General features: G+C 39.1%; 1 protein-coding gene across 1 annotated transcript in view; it reads left to right on the forward strand.

The window, feature by feature from the left end:
- The window catches only part of tmtopsa (teleost multiple tissue opsin a), an 87,761-nt gene that overhangs the window by 57,132 nt on the left and 10,279 nt on the right, over positions 1 to 20,350 (forward strand). The window contains exon 3 of the mRNA XM_084732630.1: positions 3,760 to 3,993. Coding sequence (XP_084588756.1) covers positions 3,760 to 3,993 — 234 coding nt within the window. The remainder of the gene's footprint in view (positions 1 to 3,759; positions 3,994 to 20,350) is intronic.

Here is a 20,350-nt window from a genome sequence, read left to right on the forward strand (position 1 = left end):
GTTAGCGGCTCTGTGCTGCTCTTTATTACTTTAGGGGTTTACACTCTAGCAGCCTATAGTAAAACTCAGAATCACATTTGCCAAACACATTAGTTGGTCCTCATCCTAAGTAGCAGAGGCAACCCAAGAAGAATATTTTGATGTACCCCCTTTGTGTTCACCAACGTCTTTATTGATTTTGACATAATTAGTGGAGGAATTTTTGTGTTATTGTGTCAAAAATGTGTTTAGTGACATCACAGTGACCTTTGACCTGCAAAATCTAATCAGTTCATCCTTGAGTCCAAGTTAACATTTGTACCAAATTTGGCGGAATACCCACCAAGCGTTCTTGAGGTATTGCATTCACAAGAATGGGATAACCCAAGAATCTAATGCCTCTGCCCATGGATGGCGCCGGCATGGGGCTGTAAAAAAGGCTTTTCAAAAACTGTGAGAGAGGCCACAGAGGCCTTTCACCATACAGCCATGAATGTGCACCAAAAAATTTAGGGTGATCGGTCCAGTAGTATATGATGAATGCTGCAGACAAGTTCTAGGTCTGTTGTTCATGCAACCACTCACATGCATGCAATCACATGGTCCCACTTGTGCATGAATGATGGATCAACTGTTGAGGAGGAAAACATTTTTCCTGGGATACGAAGCTTTGGCTTTCTAGCACAATATAACCATCAAGGGTATATTTAAACCCCCTTTTAAAAAAGTAAACAGGAAATTAAATTAAAAATCCAGCCACAGACACAAACTCATGGAGCTAATGTTAGCTTTATTGGTGAACTACAGCTAGTAAAATCTGCTGGCATCACTTGTCATTTCAGCGGGCAAAACTGGCGCATGTACGATAGAAATGTGAAGCCTAGGGCACCATGGTAGCTCACCTGGTGGAGCATACACCATGTAGTCCTCACCGCAGTGGCTTGGGTTCAATTCTGGCCCAGGGCCCTTTGCTGCATGTCACTCCATATTCCCGTCACTCCACAGCTGCAGTATTTCAATAAAACGGCCATCAAAATCTTTAGAAATGAGAATCTGCTTTTATCTACCTCTGTCTGAAATCAAGAACCACTGTTAAAAAATACTAAGCTGGCAGCTCCTGACAAACCACGACACACTTAGCCTGAAAGAAACTAAGACAGTAAACACTTCAGGGTTTTAATACAATGGTCTAAACATGTTTGGTGTGAACACACCCTAAATTCCCATTTGCAGACTTGTGGAAGTCTCTGGGGGGTAAATGAGCCAAATGTGAAGAGTCTGTCAGTCACTGACAGGGCTTGATTAGTCTGCCACAAAGGAAAATCATTTATTTGCTCTGCGTCATATTATGGTAGTAATGCAAACAATCAGACAGTGTGGTGAAAGCTGAGTGCCATATTAATGTTCATGCAAATGCCACAGTGTGAGTAGCTGCACAGGAGTGTACAGGAATGCAGTTTACATGGTGACTGAATGGTCAGTATAATGTGAACTGAACAATGCAAGAGAAAAACAATGCACAATGTACGATGTATGCAGCATGTTCTAAAACAAAAATAACATATCTATAAAGTGGACTTATACAAATACAGAGGTTTCATTATGGAGTTAACAGAGAGTGAGAATATTTTATTTCATGATTAGCTGTCATGAGAGTGATGATTGATTACTGGATGCTTGGAGGGTTTTTTTCTGTTGGTGTTATGTTTAAGTTGTGTTTTTCTGCTTTGAGTGATTTACTGATGCGTTTGCAGTATATCTGCTTTCTCAGAATACCTATTCACCTCCAAAAAAAGGGGAAAAGAGAACCTGTCACTGCTGGAGTCTTTTTTCAAAGTGGTTCGCTGTCAGTGTGTGTCTCTATGGCGATGAAGTTGAGTGACAGCCGCCGACATGTGGCCATCAGGCAGAGATACAAATGCAGACTGCTAAAGTTTGTGGAGAGTGAAGGTGTTTGTCAGTTTGCAAGTTTGTCCTTGTGTGTATGTGTGTGTGTTTTAGCCTTTTGGTGTCCATGTTCACGTGTAACTGTCAGAATGTGATTGCATACATGTGTAAGTACCTACATCTGAATCTGTTTAGGTTGTTACCATTATTTGCTAAAGAGGAATATTAGTTTATTACAACATGGGTATCATTTTCATACTTTTATCCATCATTTCCATCAGTTATGACTACACTCAAACCTGGGTGAGAAACATGAGCACTCATATCATCATATAGGTTGTAAACAATATGACAGTTAAGCCAGATGACATCATTATCATTTCATTTTAAAAACTGTGTGTGCAGGACTTGCACATTAGGTTAAAACCCTGACCTGACCTACGACAGTTTGGTCAGTAAATCAAACATTTTATATTAATTTAATCTTCTAAATTTATCAAGTTTGGTTAACATGAGTTTGTTTTTTAAAGCTGTATAATCATCTGACTCGGTTTTACTAGTGTTGCAGGGCTTCCAGTAGACATTTATCACTACTGTGACAACATTATGGGGATGACTGTTGGATTGAACTACTGATTGGATAAATAGTCATCAGTAATGTATTTATAATAATTAAGCAGGTTAAGGCAATTACAACCCAATTCCAAAAAAGATGGAACATTGTATAAAACTTTCTGACCTTTATTCAATTCAATCAATTTCCCCTGTCCCAATTTTTTATAAAGTGTTGCAGGCATCAAATTCAGAATTAATGTATATTTACAAAAAACAATCAAGAGTATCAGTTTGAACATTAAATATCTGGTCTTTGTGCTGTATTTGACTGAAGACATTGTCCGTCAACCATATCGTTTTTATGTATGTCCCAACTTTTTTTTTGGAATTGAGGTTATAATAGAACAGCTAAAACAGTCTGTTCAGAAATTTACTTCACTTTACTGTAATTCAGCCTTTAAACCCTGGGAAAGACAACACTTGCCATACCATATCACAATTACCATATCTACAATCTAAGCATTTGATGAAGTACTTAAGAAATATGCTGCTTTGCTTTCTTCCCAAGAGTTAAATAATCAGGTTTTTATGATAAATATGTAGCTGGAGCCAGGAGACACCCTGCTTAAGTTATCATTACAACTGGAAACAGAGTAAAAAAAATATATAAGAATAGTATCAATCTTCCCATTTAATTCTCTCTCACGATGCAAGTGTATGTTCCCCGGATGTCAGCCAATTTCCTTAACTTGTTGAGTAAAATCTTACTGCCGGGGGACTGATTATTACTGTGTAAAATGATTGTCAAAATAACAAAAATGAAACCTAATTTAATTTGTCAGAATTAGACTGTGCGTGTGTCATGTGTTTTTGTCAGAAAACAATGTGTGACCACTTAAAGTGTTGTCTACCATTTAATATTTGTGTTTGAGATCAAGATTTCCAGTAAATCCAATGATCAGCAACTACAAAGAATTCAATGTCACTTTCTTCTCACACAGCCTCTGTCTCACTGATTAGAGTCCTTCTGTAGATGCTGGGATGAATTTCACTGTCCTCCCCATCTTGTCCATTTCCCCTCTCTATGCCTTTCAATCTCGCACTTCACCCCGTCTGACCTGCACTCTATTCTGTCGCACCCGCATTTTACCTCTAGACTCTTCTTCTAACAGCTCTCTTCCGTAAGGGAATGTCCAGATGCTCCTGGCGGCGAAAGTCAAAAACCTACATATCTGGACACATCGTCTCATCACAGGAGACTTGCTTGTTCATTGAAGTCCTTTTTTCTTTCTCATCCTCCTCCTCTTCTCTCTCTCTGTTTCCCTCGCTTGCCTCCAGGTCAGCGGGATCAATGCATCGATGAGCAGGAAACGTGAGCAGCGCGTGCTGTTCATGGTGGTGATTATGGTGATCTGCTACCTGTTGTGCTGGCTGCCTTATGGCATCATGGCCCTGCTGGCCACCTTCGGGCCGCCGGGCCTGATCACGCCCGAGGCGAGCATCATCCCATCAGTCCTGGCCAAGACGAGCACAGTCATCAACCCGGTCATCTACGTCTTCATGAATAAACAGGTGAGAGTAGGTGAGAGTGGGTGGGAGGGAGGGAGGGTGAGCTGTGGCTGAGGTCAATGCCTTTTATCATTCGTTGTCACGAAACAGCAGGTGGAGGTCATCTCGCCTACTGAGGAAAGTTCTCTCTGCTGTTTTCACGGTGGTTTGAAATAATAAAAATGAGCCATTGTTTTACATCCCTATCAGATGTTAAGGTGCCTTCTTGCCACTGAATAATCTAAATAATGTAAATGTGGGCTGATGATATATAGGAAGGTGTTCCCGCTACTTGTTGCAAATTTTAGGAGAAACGCTCAAGCTGCATGGTGCAAATTCAGACCAAAAACATAATATTTTGGACACGTGTACGATGGGCTAAGTGTATCAAGAAGCTTCACAGGATCCAATGAGATAAAAAGCTATCAAATGATACCAAAAATTCAATAAGAAAAAAGAGGAGACACTGCTTGTGCCCTCTTCCACTTTTGTCAACAAGTTTAAATTTCTGTGCCATATTTAGCAAATCTAATCTACCCTGTTATCGCCTAAGCCAAGCCCTCCATGTGATCCGAGCAATTCCTGGTACTTACTCAGCGCTTGTCAAACCAGAGGGTGTATTTGCAATGTCCTGAAGGCTGCCCATCGTCTGCAGTCTTGATAATTAAACTAACAGTAGGTCTCAATTAACCTCGGCCCATGTCCACTTTAGACAATATGATGAAACACTTTGGGAGTTATTATCTTTAATTGAGAGCATCTATTTTGAGGTTGTTGCTGCGGCCTGGGATTATCATTGTGTATTTGCTCTACTACTTTGTTATATTTAATTTTAAGTGAAGAGGTAAATAAAAACTGACACAATGAGCCCATGTCACATGCCGCTCTTGGGCTAACTCCATCTCATCTTAGGTTTATCACAATTATTATCACTATAACTGCTGAACATTTTTTTAAAATATATATGTAAAATAAGTAAAATGAGAAGATCAAAACCACTTTGATTGATGCTTATTTCATCACAAATATTTTAGGGAATAGTTAGAGGTTTTGGGAAATACACTTGTTTACTTTCTGGTGGATAATTTGGTTAAATGAGTCAGTTAAACATCTGTTAAGGCTACATGCAGGAGCCAGTTAGCTTAGCAAAGCACAAGTGGAGACTCTAGGAAGGTACTGCTTCTATCCAAGAAATATCCAGCACATAATCCCATATAAAACTGCATATTGTCATTTTTACATTTAAGTTTTTGTACCAGTCAAACAAAAAATCTATAGCATGTTAATAAATGATACTTAGAACATCTGGTAGGTGGAAAATCTGGTAGGTGGACAAACAGCAAAAGGCGAGCTGTATCTATTTTTATGCTAAGCTACGCTAACCAGCCACTGGCTTTAGTCTTATATTTAACGGACTTCTACGCCCCCCGTAGCCACAGCACTGTATCAGCGTTGGTCAAAGGACATGCTTCTCACATTATCATTCTGTTATAGGAAAAAAACAGTTCCAGCTGGTTTGTATTTCTTTAAATAAATCACAGTCATCCTGGGTTTCACTAAGCCTAGAAATAACAAACAGTGTTTGTCCTGGAAGAACATTTGCATTAGGGGTGGCCTTACGGCTAAATGCCAGGAAAAGAAAAGGTAACTGCTGCTAGCTTGTTTTCGTTTGTACCAGTTAGTGACCAGGTGCTAACTTGGCATTTTCATCATACAGTTTGCTACCTACATGCTGAAAATTGTAGTTGTGTCCTGCAGCTAGCTTTGGGTATCATTTGGCTTTTTTCTTGGTAACCTAACGGTGCTAAAACAGTACTTTTAAAACAGTGCCTGAACTGATAGCTAAAAAAAGAAACACAAAATGATGGATAATGAGATTGACACAACAGCTACAGTACTAATAACAGCAAAATCTAAGTACTGGATTGGTATTCTACAATCTCCAGCTTCAAACTTTGGCAATTGTTTTGCATAAATATGACAACATTTGCTAATGTGAGGAAAGTCTGCTTTGATCATCATCAGCGGTGTCATCACACATGTCAGATACAGTGTTTTATATCCAGGATTCCCATCTCTGGGATGAGGGACGCCCACACTGCCAGCTGTCGGGCTTAGCATGGGATCACACAAGCAGGTGGGTACGGTGCATCCCGTTTGAATCTTTTCAAATGAAATACATCCACATTTTAGACCATTTAGCCTTGCATTTCAACTGTGGTTATGGTGAATACTAGCTAACAGAGGGCTTCCTGCTGCCAGAGCAATACAGAGTGAGTGTAGCACTGGAAATTCATCTGTAATGTCCACATCACAGAGCAGCTATTTCAACTGACTGATTGGTACCAAATGTACAGGAACCAATGCCATATTGGCAGCAACTTTCAGTACCCAACAATACTTGTCACAATGGTGACCTTGAAAACACAAATAATTGATGTTGCCTGAAATAAGCCACCAATGGCAGGCTTATGTCCACAGTCTACATCAAGTGAGTCAGACTAACAGACATCCAACAAACTCATCTAATCTAATTATCCACCAAAGCAAAGTAAGCCTAGTTCAAAAATGTAAAACTCTTCCCTAAAATATTTGTGACTAAAAAAAGCAACAATCAAGAGGAAAAAAAACATTTTGGGGGTATTATGTATTTGTTTGACTCTCAAAAACTCAGTTGATCTGCTTCAGATCTAAGTGACAGTGACCAAACAACCCACCAACGAACATCAAATTGATTGAAATGGTGCAACATCCTGATTAGGGACCAGAACTATCTAGGATCACTTTGTTGTCACGGAGTCCCACCACTTCAAAACAACTGGCGCACTAAAGAAAAAAATACCTTAAAGCTTAAATGTTCTAACTTTGACAGGATATGGTGTGTTAATGTCTTAGATCTCTTTACTTTATAGATGCTGATTTTTAAGTTTTCAGAGCTGTTGAATTTGTGCTCACATACGTCTGAAAGTTCAATACAGCAGTGAAAGAAATGCTGCATAAACATGGCTGTGCATCTGTCACAAGTTGAAAGGGAAAGACAGACAAAAACTTTTTGGGCCTGGACAGTGGGGGCCCCAGCCGTGCTTTTTTTGGCTGGAGGGCCAGAGAGACAGGAGACAGGATGAAAGCCAAAAGGCAGTCGGGCTTGGGAAGTGAACTCCAACATCAGATGCGTTTTCATCAGTCATTCCTCATGTTATGTCTCTAGTGGCCGACATGTGGAGAAGCACATCTGATTATAAACTAGCTGTACATACATACTAAATTATTGATTAAGGACTAGGGGACACAAGGCCTCTGTATTCAAATAATTAATCACAGCAGACCTGAAAAGTGGTGTCACATTTATCATGCAACTCTCGCCTGTTTGTGTTATTTAATTAAATCCACAGACTGATGGTTGGTTGTTGACTCATTCACTTGGAGCCTTTTTATTTCGCAATTTCAGGTTCAGCCAAGACAGAGATTGGAGTCCAGAACAATGCTTGAAATGGTTCCGAGATTCTCTTTGCTGAAAATTAGATTAGGCTATTTTCAGCAAAGGCCTTGGTGAATTTAAATCAGATTTAATGAGACACATCGCCAAACCAGCAGGAGCACTGATGTGGTTTTGCCCCAAAAGGACAGGCTAGAGGACAGGTATTGTTTAATGGATCATTCCAGCTAGTTTTAACTTGGCCCTTATTTCCTGGTGTTTTCTATCACAATGATAGACTGCATTTAAATCACTTGCTTCACTGTAGAGCTTTAAATGGTAACAGTTTGTTGCTGGAGCAGCTACAGCTGCAGGATCCCAAAAGTGATTTAAAATTAGTTTTCTAAGCCAAATAAATTTGATTGATTGATAAATTTAATTTAATTGCTCTTTCAATACTTTTTTAAACCATGTTTACAAAGGCTGCATTACCACCTGGGCTGAGTGGGAAACTGTCTCGGGTTTCTAGATCCTTACCTGTGGTTCTCAACATATGGGTTGAGATAAATATGAGGGGATACTGTTTCCTTTCTTGCTTTCTGTTACTTTGTTCTCTTGAAAAAATATGGATGCTTTCACCTCTTCAGGCTTCTAAAAACATTCAAATGGAACAATCCATGGAGAGGAAACAACTTGCTGGTTTAATTGTTTGAACTGAGGCTATAACCTGCTAACCTGAAACACCAGATGGTTTGTTACACAGGATCATTGGGGAAATCCCTCTTGCAAAATGTTTGGAAAAAGGGTAGGCACTTTCAAAAAACACTTGGCAGGTATGTGGGTGAACCATCTGTCTATCATGGTCTATCACTTCAACCAATCAGATCAACAAACAATATGTCATGACCAGCAGAGCCAGGTGGCAAATCAAACTCTTACTCAAGCAAGTCGGTAGAAGAGCAAAAACATCTTTTCCACTGAGGAAAGCCTTCAACGCTGTTCTCTGCGGTTCTGATGTAACTGATGCTACAACAACACATTTGCTATCTCTTTAGCAGCTGCCATTGTTGTTTTAGAACAAGTAATCACATCTTGCTGTCGTCACAACTAAAACACAGCCATAGCTGTCAGTAGTTCCTCATAAGGAGTGGTCTGAATCATTGAAAAATAAAGATGGACACCACGTCTCCATCTCCTCCCACTAGAAGACAAAAAAATACAAAATATTGTGGATACAAGTACTGCCATCTTGCACTGGTGACATCATTTGGAGTCTGCACAGTACTGATCAGCATTGGAGCAGGTTCCTGCTCAGACACCCAGCTGACTCACTTGCAAAGAGAGCTCAGGTGTCAATCATGTTGTGAAACCCCTTTCATAGCATCAAACAACAAACCGAAACTAAGCTGATGACAAAAATGATAACTTGATCAATCATCAGCGTGATAAGAATTACCTAAAATGACAGAAACTGTCTTTGGGAAAAATGTATTTGATGAGTAAGTTGATGTTTTACTTAAGCCCATGTCCCGCCTATTAACACTGGAGAGGCAGGATTTATGACATATACTGCAGCCAGCCACCAGGGGGCGATGAAGATGTTCTGGCTTAACTTTTCGGGAGCTTTTATGTTGTCCTTTTCTATATATGTCAGTGGTCAAAGCCAGTGGTGGTTTAGCTACAAGTACATGACTTGAAACCTGGGAAGATTGATTCTTGTGTTGATCTTCTGGCTTTGCGAATCTTGTTACTCACAAGATAAATAACTCATAATTAGGGGTTAAAAATACACTTTGCCTCATTTAAATGGGGTCACACACTAGAAAGGCTGGGAACCACCCTCTTAGGGCCGAAGGCTTCTGATGAGGTCTAAATTTGTTTAGTGACACTGTAGGACAAGGCAATATTTTTATGTTGTTATTTCAATATCATGGTATGAGACCAGATATTATCTTTGTTATGTTGTGTCATGGCATAAGTGTTGTTTTTTTTTTTTCTGGCTTGAGTGCATTACAATGAAGTGATGTAATTTTACAGCATAAGTTCAGAAAATTATATTGCTTTACTGTTAGGCAGCCTTTAAAATCAAGAAAATACAACATATGTTATATCATAACATAACAATATTCAAAATATAAGATGATATCTAGTCTCATATCACATCACCATTTCATAGAGGGACTCAAGAGTTAAAATCTACTACTTTTAAAATCTACTACTTAAAATCTACTTTTAAAACCTTTATTTTTTGTTTTTTACTGTGCTTACATGGGGCATATTCCTAAAAAAAAAAATCAATCAGGTTTGGAAAAAAAAGCAGAGGTGCCAACAGCAAATTTTTGCCCTGAGGCCCCTTTGCAGGTTAATGTTTGCTTGCTGCAATTGTGCTGTAATCAGGTTTGTTTGTTCTTTAGTTTTAAAGCAAGCATTAATTACTGGGACACTGATACCCATAATCATTTCTGAATATTAAACCAAACACATATTCACTACAGCAGGCACACATCATGTGTATACAGCCACTTTCCCTGGTGTGTGATAACAGCAGCTGCAAAACTGTCCTCAGATCCTACTTGTAATTCCCAACAGGAAGTTGACACAAACAATTTTGTGGACAGATTATATTTACAGAACATCCTATGTGACATGAACGCAGCATCAGCATTCTGAAGCAGTCGACAGTACATGTCTGCTACCTTATGTTGCAACATACACACAATGAGAAATCAGAAAATGGGTTTGGGGTTTGACTGCTGGAGACTGTCTCAGCTGAGCTCTACGGTGAAACAAGGGACTGAAATTTAAACAGAATCCACCCACATCATGGAGAATGTAGTGTGCGTTCAAACATATTTGTTTCAAGGCATCTTATTTGTTGCAAGACTTCAAACATCCAACATATAAAAGAGCTAGGGCTGTATTTAATGCTAGCTAGCTTCATTTGATGCCATGGTATTTGAACGGCAAAATAAGTATTCAACCATTTTTATATTTGTATGTTCTCCTCGCTGGTCTCCTTGGTGATCCTCGTGCGACCGGTGTTATGTCAATCTGTGTCAAGCTCGTGCTCTAGTTGCTGCTAGGTGGGTCCCCGCCCTGCACGCCCACCTGCTTCTCACTGTGTCTCTAATAGAGAAAGACACAGCAGGCGCTGCTGCCCCAGACTCGTTTCTCCCCGTTGCCTCCATCGTCACTCGGACCACCACCTCTCCGACAGAGAGACAGCAGCTTCAGCGCGAGCTGGGTGCAGATGGACAAAACACCAGCAGCACGAGCGATACTGACGCTGTTATACACAACTCTGGTGTACCCAGCATGCACGTGTGCAGGAGACTGTACAGTGCACAATGTTTCTCTAAGTAATAAATAACTTATTTGGAATGCTGCTTTGTCATTTTACCCACCAAAACCAGGTGATAAATTCCTGTGATAAAGGAAAACATTTGCGCAGTTAAAATGTGGAAATATTTGGGCGTCCCTCACACTCACACCAGTGAAAGAGTGAAAGTCACACTTCAGTTTTAGACCTCAGCTTAACGAAGAAACGTACGGCTAATTCCAAATGGCCAACACCACATGCTCCCCCGCTGCTGAAGCTTTGAATATTCGTTATTGATTACTACTGAAGATCAGAAGCCCGAAATATGGCATTCAGGACAGCCGTAAAAAGAGCACATTAGCTTACAACTGCAACTGCGACTTCAGCTGACACACAACCTCAAAATGTAACTTTTCAGTTGAAGGAAATGGATGCAACCCCTAAAAGATATTTAAAGAACTTCAGACATTATTAAATGATTAATAACACAAATCCACAGCAAAGGAACCTGAAGTAACTTTTGTCCTCGGCTGACAGTTGATAATATTACTTTGACAGACTGAACTCTTATTTAATGCCTGTGACTTTGATTTAGGATTTATATTTTGGCTGTATGTCTGCAACTTAACTTAAATGCTTCTTTGTATTTTATACTTATCAAGAAAAACTCTTTGGACAAAACAATACATTTACACATAAGATTTAAGATGTTTTGTTCCTTTGTGAAACACAGTTCATCATGGTGAGAAAAAAAATAACAGAAGATAACCAAGATTGTCCTCCATTCCCTCTGGGGCACACTGATAAAACTTTTTTTCCCCTCACAGTGTAATCTTTATCATCTCATTGGGTTCTATTAAGTGAAGCACAAAATGCTGTGTAAGGCTTTAAGAAAGTATTCCTTTCAGACTCAGTCAGAAGGATTTCATGTACTATGTAGAGAAATATATACAGTACTGTACTGTATATTGGAGAGCAAATCTTATCACAGTTTCTAAAGCCATTCAAGAGTAAAACTTTGAAGTTTAAACTTTCCTCACAGGGTTACTGTCAAGAGTTATTTTATTGTGAAGTTGGAAATGAAAAGAAAATTACATCCTGTTCCAGATGTTCTGTCATCTGGACGCACAGATAGACAGCGTCTGTCTCTTCTCACGCTCCCGTCTTACTGAAGCCCCCATCGCAGCTACCTGATCTTACAGGGATGTTCTAGCCCACACATCGTCTACCTCATGACGCCTTGAGAGAGAGGGACACCAAATGTCCTGTATGTCTTTTTCAGTCTTCAATTCCTCCCAGCCCGTTACTATGGAAACTGTGAGTTGAGGCGAGTTGAAGACTAAAAATGCTGTACAGATACAAGTAGCAGCTGGTGTGTGTTTGTCCCATCACCGAGCGGCAGCACTCACAGCCGAGGGGCCTGAGGTGGATGTCGGGCACCTGCACGGAAACACCCAGGAATTGTGGGTAAGTTTTCACTGAATCATCTTTCTGTCTCATGTGGATACATGGCAGTTTGTACTGTATGTCTGCTGAGAGCTTTGCTCTGAAAACTGTTGCAAAAGTGGAAACTGAAAGGATAAACAGAGACATAAAACATTATTGTTGCCCCATAAACTGTGAGCCCATATGCAAATTCATCAATTCATCAATTTACAACTACAGCTCACTGCTTCTTAGTGCCACACACACCCATGCACACACATACATCTCCATCACTTCATAGGACATTACACTGACTTACATTAATTTCCCAGAGACTTATCCTAACGCTTCCCATAATGACTACTTGACTAGCCTTGACCCTGACCCTAACCCAGGTCATCACCCTAAATTCAATGATTGACATTCTGGGGACTTCCATTTGGTCCCCATAAGTGTGTAAACAGATTTATGTCCCCACAACATGAGTAATAATGTCCTCACACACGCATGGAAATGAATAAACAGCCCAACATTTTGGATGAATCTTGAAGTTAATGAAGCAGGTCTAATGCAAAGTTGCACACAGCAGTAACACACATTATGCAAAGAGGGATAACACAATATAATATAAATGGAAGAGGATGACATTAAAGGAATAGTTCTACATTTTAAGAAAAAAAATATTAGTTTCATTGCTGGTTAGATGAGAAAATCGATAACATCTCTCACACTTGTTATCTACATATGAAACTACAGTGAGAAGTAGGTCTGGGACTGAACATTTATCGTCTGATTTGATACTATCACGTTACTTTCATGCTGATTGAATATTTGGCGCAATTCTACAAGTCCTGCGATTTGATATTCCGATTTATTGCTGTTGAATGTTGAATCGTATATCATATTTCCAAAAATGTGCACATCGCATGTCAGTCAGTTTTTGGGCTTTATTTCAGCAGCATTATTGTTACACTACATAAAAAAGTAGTAAACAGAATACTTTCTAAGGGAAACTTTAGGTGTTCCTGCTCACCACTCTAGTGCCATAAGAAAGTGAATAAAATGTGATTTTAGGCCAAAATGAACAGAGCCCTTGAAAACTGCAAACAGCACAAAGAGCTTTAAAATTAACATCCCTTCACATATAAAACTGAACCTGAACACTGTGAATTCTGAGTTTAAGTTTTGGCCACTGGGTTAACACAGAGAAGTCAACAGAGTATAGGAAATATATGCCTGTAAGTATGAGCACGTCATTTTGATAAGCATGTGAGGAAAAATGGATCACTTTTTTTTTAGAATAATATTACAATTATCACAGTGCTAATTTCCATTAATGGGTAATTTCCATTACATGTTAGCATCAAGCTAACGGACTAGGCACTTATTTATACATGAAAAAATTGATTCAGAATTTGTTGGGGAAAAAAATCACAATACTACCAAGAAGCTGGTTAGCTTAGTGTAGACCTGAAACAGAGGGAAACAGTAAGCATTGCCCTGTACAAATGTTATAAAATCAACCTACCAGCACCTTTAAAGCCAACTAATTAACGTGCCATATCTCGTTTGTTTAATCTGTTCAAAAATCTAACTTGTGGTTTCACCAAGGGTTCTGTGCAAGGCTATTTGTTGAACGGATGCAGTGACTTTGTTTTGTTACACTTAGAGAGAGCCGCACTAGCTGTTTCTACCCTGTTTCCTGTCATTTCTGCTAAGCTAACTGGCTGTAGCGTCACGTTTGGCAGACAGACACTGAAGTGGTATCAATCTTGTCATCTCACTCTCTGCAAGAAAGCAATCAAAGCTTTTTCCTTGACAAAACATTCAACTACTCCATGAAAATAACTTAATCATAATTAAACACACTTTTGCAAAATGATCTTAAATTAGATCAAGTATCAGTAAGATGTCATTTTTAGCGATGGAATTTTTTTGAGACAACATGAGATGAGCAGCAGAGCTCCAAAATAATCTGTGCACAAATCACAGGTGCATTATTCCAGAATATAAATTCAACATTGCAGTAAATTGCCTTATCATGACTGACAGTTTGACAGGTGGAGTGATCTACTCCATCACTGGTTAAACAATTGTGACAGTTAAAGCCTACTTCTTATGTGCATTCATATCTGGCAGACTCTCTTCATTCAGGGTCATTCCAGAATTTGTTAACTAGAGCTGTGGGGCCTTCATTCATGAGGCCTCATAAAGGAGTCCATATGATCAGACCTTATTACCCCCTTATTAATTAGTAGTAAGACTAAGCACAATATATTTGACATAGAGCTGTGTCCTGTGATGAATCAGTTTTTTTCATGTTTTTCTCTTCAGACAGGTTCCACTATGCTATGTTTCTATGAGGGCTAAAGAACTGCAAAATCAAAAGAAATGTGGATCTTGTGTTCTTCTCATTTTGTCATTTATCACTGGCAGGTTCGCCAGTATGAAAGAAAGTTAGATGGACAGCTGGACATTAATGTGTATTCAGTTTGCAGTTTGGAGTTAACTGAATAATAATAATTTGGAGTTGAACCAGGCATCTTTGAGAGACAGAACTTCTTTGTGTTTTGTGAGAATTGCGGAAATATAGAAATATTTAATTTTGTGGATTTGTGGCCAAAATTTAGTGTAATAAGAGACGAGTTGGCATTGCTGCTGATTTTATGCATACTTTCGTTGAATTTTTGATGGTTAGGATGATTTTAAAAAATAACAGCTTGTTTACTGATAAAGGCAATGATATAGGCCCATGGTTCACATGCTCTCAGTTAATATAGCTGCTGTTTGTCAGATTACTGTGTGGACTCAGGCCTTGAATGGTTTTTAGTTTCTCTGAAGTAAACTCGAAGTAATGGCCAGTAACAACAAGCTGGGTGTGGTGATCCTGATGTGTGTGTTTAATAATTATTCTTCTGACGCTGCAGACAAATCTGACTCACAATCCCATCATATGATTTTATACAGATATCATATGAGAAAAATGTCATAAACTCAGTGTTACAGTGAATAAAAAGTTGCAAAAAATTACGTTGGATACGCCAAAAGATGAGGTGTAAAGAGTACAGAGCAAAATCTGAAGTTACTATATGAATATTTTAAAGCAGGGGTGTCAAACACACAGCCAGCCAAAGGGTCTAATCTGGCCCACTGGATGACTTTGCAAAGTGTAACAAACTGCAGTTAGCAGTCATTAATTCCAGACCATAATACAGTTCTCTGAACAAACAAACAAACAAACAAACAAACAAACAAACAAACAAACAAACAAAAAACACTGGCCATATTTAAAGATATTGTACATTGTCAATCAGCAGCTTCAGTAACAATCTTAAAACAATATTCCTGGCACCCTATTGCCAAGGCACTTTTTTATTAATTGGTTATTATGCAATGCTTTTACAGGTACGACCTACTTGAAATCAAAGAGCTGCATGTGGTCAGTGAACTAAAGTGAGTTTGACACCATTATTTTAAAATGATGCTACAAATTAACCGATACCATGTGTTAAGTAATACAGTATTTTAAGCTCCTCGTTTGTTCCAAAAACTGTATAAAATATAAGTCCTGATAAAGATATTATAGGAATATTCTCCTAATATCGTGCAGGGCTTAAAATGATAAAGTCTGAACTAGTTTTCTGCATATACACTTGGCAATTTCTGTTCGGTGTTTGTGAGCAATTTTAGTGATTATATTATTCAGTGACCCACAAATAAAGCTTCTGCCCTGTCAGCAGGCCTGCCCTAAGAGGAAATAACAGTTTCAAAATTATATGCAATGGTGAAAAAGAAAATAACAATCTGATGTAGGTGCACTCAAAAACTGTCAATAAAGTCAGATCTTATTCTTGTACATTTTTCAATTTATGGTAACAATAATGAAGTTTGTTTTCATGATAAACTCATTACAGTGCTGCTGGGTCATATTTGACTGCAGCTGCAGAACTCCAATCATCATTTGACCTAAATTGGAAATGCATTTGTGACATGATTTTAGGAGCCTTTAGGCTGACTTACCTCATAGCTGTAATGATTTATATCATCTTCATATGATCATCTTTTTAATAGGAAGATATAAAAAGAACCATACTTTGATTTACCCTTTAATTTATTTCATGTCCTACTTGTAGCGACTCTCTGATGAGACATTCGTTTCAGTAAACTTAAAAGAAACAGTGAGTTGAATGAGTGGACTCTTAACGTTCTGAAACCTGTCAGCTGGAGAATATATGGATGACTGCGTTAACAAGGCATGGCAGCAATATCATGAAAAATGTTATGGGCTTATTGCCTCATTCTGCCCCCTAAGAACTCGCAACACCGTAGATCGCTCCCTCTAAGATTTCTGTTTTATTACGTGAGATATAGAACAATGTTTCAAGCTCAAATTGGCTCTTCATCAGGTACAGGGGTATTAAAACCAAAACCAAGCGCCAATATTGACTCGAGACACACTTTTTCTGATGTAATTAAATAGAAATTTCAAAGGGAGTGCTCAACAGTGCTGTGAGGCCTTGGTAGGCAGAAATTGGAGGGTTTTTTTCCACTCTGAACCTGGACAATGAAAGTTTACTTTGTTAATTATACTGTTGCTCATACGTAGGTCACGAAAACCATGTTCAGACCTTATATTAACCAGCGTCCTTGGTGATCCGATCACAAGTGGACAGTTCATAGTACATGAATTCACACCTGGCTTTACAATATATCCATTTGGCTGTCCAAGATTTTTCGATTTTTCATATTGTGGTTACTACCAGGTTACAAATGTCCACTGAAGGTAGGAGAGCCCGAACATGTAGTTTGCGTTACAGTAAACCAAATAATGAGCTTAAACAGTGTGGCCCAGGACACACTGCGTACATACCACTAAAGATTGTGGTCACATGCGGCCCAGACTACCTCTGAATGTAGTATGAGAGATCTGATCTCAAATGCATCCTTCACACCTGTCCACTTGTGATTGGATCAACCGAGCATGCGAATATCGGGTCTGACCAGGGCCTAATGTAGCTGCAGGGTGCCTCTGAAAAAGCTGTGATAGGAAACAGATGAAGCATTACCACAGCAACCAAAGTTTTGATTTTTGTTTGGTGTCTGTGGAGCTGTTTATTTAACCATATCACAATCATCTCACTCCTTGTGCCACTACAAACAGGAACTTGGACAGATTTGTTTTCCTGAAGAACCATGTGTGAGGCAAAGAACTGATCTGTTAGGAAGTATTAAGTCAATGGCTCTCCCCATCACGGAAATGAGACGTTGCAGGAAATCTTGACTGCGAGACTTGAAAGTTCTAGTCGCTGATTGCAGCGTGAGGAAATGATTGATACACACAACATAAACACACTGCAGCCCCGTCGCTGAATTGAGAATGTGCCAGGAAATCCCAAGAGGGTATCAAATGATTGTCATTCCGTTCACATGCTCCTGTGTGGCACTCATTATTTTTCTCGGCTACAGCGCTCAGATCTTTTCATTTTTATATTACATCCTTCGGTCTGCAGGATACTTCACAACACTGGGGAGTTTATTGGATCAAATTAAGTCACAAAATTGTCAAATGAAGTAGTGGGTTATCTGCTGATGTCTATAAAAGAAACTTAATACTTCCTGCCTTAGACTCACTTCATTTAAATCCCTTAAACCGTATTATGTGTAATGTATTGAAGTGATTGACTGTCTGCAGTGTCTCAGACTGTTGTGAGAACGCTGCAGAGTTTTGGATATTAATGTCACAAAGAACTCAATTAAAAGACTAGGATCTATTCATTTTTGCACCCAGCTCTGCAGCATGGTAGACACACTGACTGAATATGATCACGTTAGACTTAAATCACAATTCTAAAAAAAATCAGTACGCTGTGTAAACCGTAAATAAAAACAGAATGCAATGATTTGCAAATACTTTTCAATTTGTATGTAGCTGACTAATGTAGCAACATGTAAGCATGATTCTTCTGAAAAAAGTTCTGATGGAAAAGAGTAACCATTTACATTGCAGGATTAATGCTTAAAAAAAGTCATAAAGTCAAGGACGTCCTTGCTTATGTCAGCGAGATGATGACAAGACACATTCTGCTTGAGTTATAACAGTGTGGTGTAGTCACAGAGTTGTACTACTTGGTACTAGACTGGACAGCAGGCAGGCCAGTCTAGGTGACAGGTGACCCGTCACCTATAGGTGCCCTCTCACCTAAACAGAGACCCCGGACTGTTGAGCAACTGAGGCTGTACATCAAGCAAAAATGGGAAAGAAGTTCGCTTTCAAAACTTTCAAAAATTAGTGTCCTCAGTTCTCAAACTCTTACTGAGTTTTGTTAAATGAGATGGTGATTAACAGACTCAGCTTTTTTGGAATGAGTTGCAGGCATCAAATTTACAAAAAACTAAACAAACAAAAAAGTTAATCTGTTTGAAGATTAAGAAATCTTGTCTTTGTACGGTTTCAATTGAGCGTAGGTTGAAAAGGTTGCATATCACTGCAGTATGTCTTGGGGTTTGTACAAAACCTCTGATTAAATATGAAAAATGGCCCATACATATTTTTGGACTGTGCTGTTCTTTTATACAACAAACAAAAACGGATGCCTCCTCCTGCAAAGCCAACGTGTGCGCACTGCTAATGAAAGTCTCCTTGTGTACAGTCACGTAGAAACGGAAAAATACTGGATCCGTGCAGACGTCCCATGCTTTAAAAAATAGATGAAGGCCTTATTGTTTGAGATGATGCCTAAACCTTGACCCTCTTGTCGTCATCCTCCACCCATACGGCATCAGCCCAGATCATAGAAAGCATCACCCAAACCTGATGTGAGCAGTCTGAGACGACCCCTCCTGAGTCATCTCCAACCCCCACTCTCTGAAATACTCCCGTCTCCCTGTCACGCTTTATCTATTCATCTGTCATTGCCTTCACCTTTCTCTTGACCTTAGCCTTGATGCCTCTGTCTTAACTAACTTCATCCTTTACCATTAGTGTGATGCATCCATCCCCCTCCCTTCCATCTTTCTAGCAGTCTTCAGCGTGTTGTTTGGACAGCTGAGGGGAGAAGGGAGCATACATCAGGACCACCAGAGAGGTGTTGATTGTCTTGTTTCTTTACATCTCCTCGCTAGCCTTCACTCTTGATGACCTATAGGTTATGGGCGGACTGACAAAGGGGGCGAACGTGTAGCACACAGATACGCCGTGAGGAGAATTTTTGGTTATGTCTCCAGGCATTTGTCTCTCTTTCTCTTTCTCCCTCTACATCTCTTCATACCCACCAACCAAGTGATATACAGAAGTTCAGTGTTGATTCAAATATTCTCTCTATGAGTTTATGGTGTGGTAACAAAATTATGTTTGCGGCAGGTTTTGAACAGAAAAGTATTTAGGTCATCATTCAAAGGATAAGGCTGGTGATATTTTTGTTTTGTTAACAAATCCAATGGAAAGACCAATCTTGATAATGTGTTAGTCCATCTTTTAATACTTTACAACTTCCCCAGCCTGTCCATGGCCGTCAATCTCCAGCTCATTGTTGTTTTTACTGAATATTATATATCTTTATACAATCAGGTTGTATAGATTATACATATCATATATATTGTTTAAAGAAATAGGTAGAACAGCTGGGCACTGTAGTTATTAGCAAATGCTACTGAAATACCAATTTAAATCAAAACTAGAGCACTCAATACAGTGCATATCTTCACAACAATATTTCAATGTTTTGTAATCACCAATATTTTGATTGATTTTATTATAATGAGTGCATGAAAACACCAAAATATAAGCAGTTCATCCTTAAGTCCAAGTGGATGTTTGTACCAAATTTGAAGAAAGTCCCTCCAAGCATTCCTGAACACATTCACTAAAGTGGGATGGATATGAGTTTAGAGTGACTTTGACCAAAATTAAACAGGTCATCCTTGAGTCCAAGTGGTCATTTGTGACAAATTGGAAGAAATTCCCTCAAGGCGTTCTCAAGATATTGCTTTCCAAGAATGTAAAGACTGGAAATCATAATGCCTCTGGCCGGAGGTGTCTGCAGATAATTAGTGTGTATACACGTTTTTTTTTAGAAGTCACTAAAAGTGGGCATTTACCAGTGGTGTTAGACCAGTTTGTCTTTCTATTATTTTTTTGTGATGCGCAAAGCCAACCTTCAACTCGCATGTGCAGGAGAGCAAAGAGAAAGACGTTTTAAAGGTATCAGTGCTCAGAACTCAGT

This window comes from Lutjanus erythropterus, chromosome 12, assembly GCF_056507025.1.
Source record: "Lutjanus erythropterus isolate fLutEry1 chromosome 12, fLutEry1.hap2, whole genome shotgun sequence".
Taxonomy (NCBI): domain Eukaryota; kingdom Metazoa; phylum Chordata; class Actinopteri; order Lutjaniformes; family Lutjanidae; genus Lutjanus; species Lutjanus erythropterus.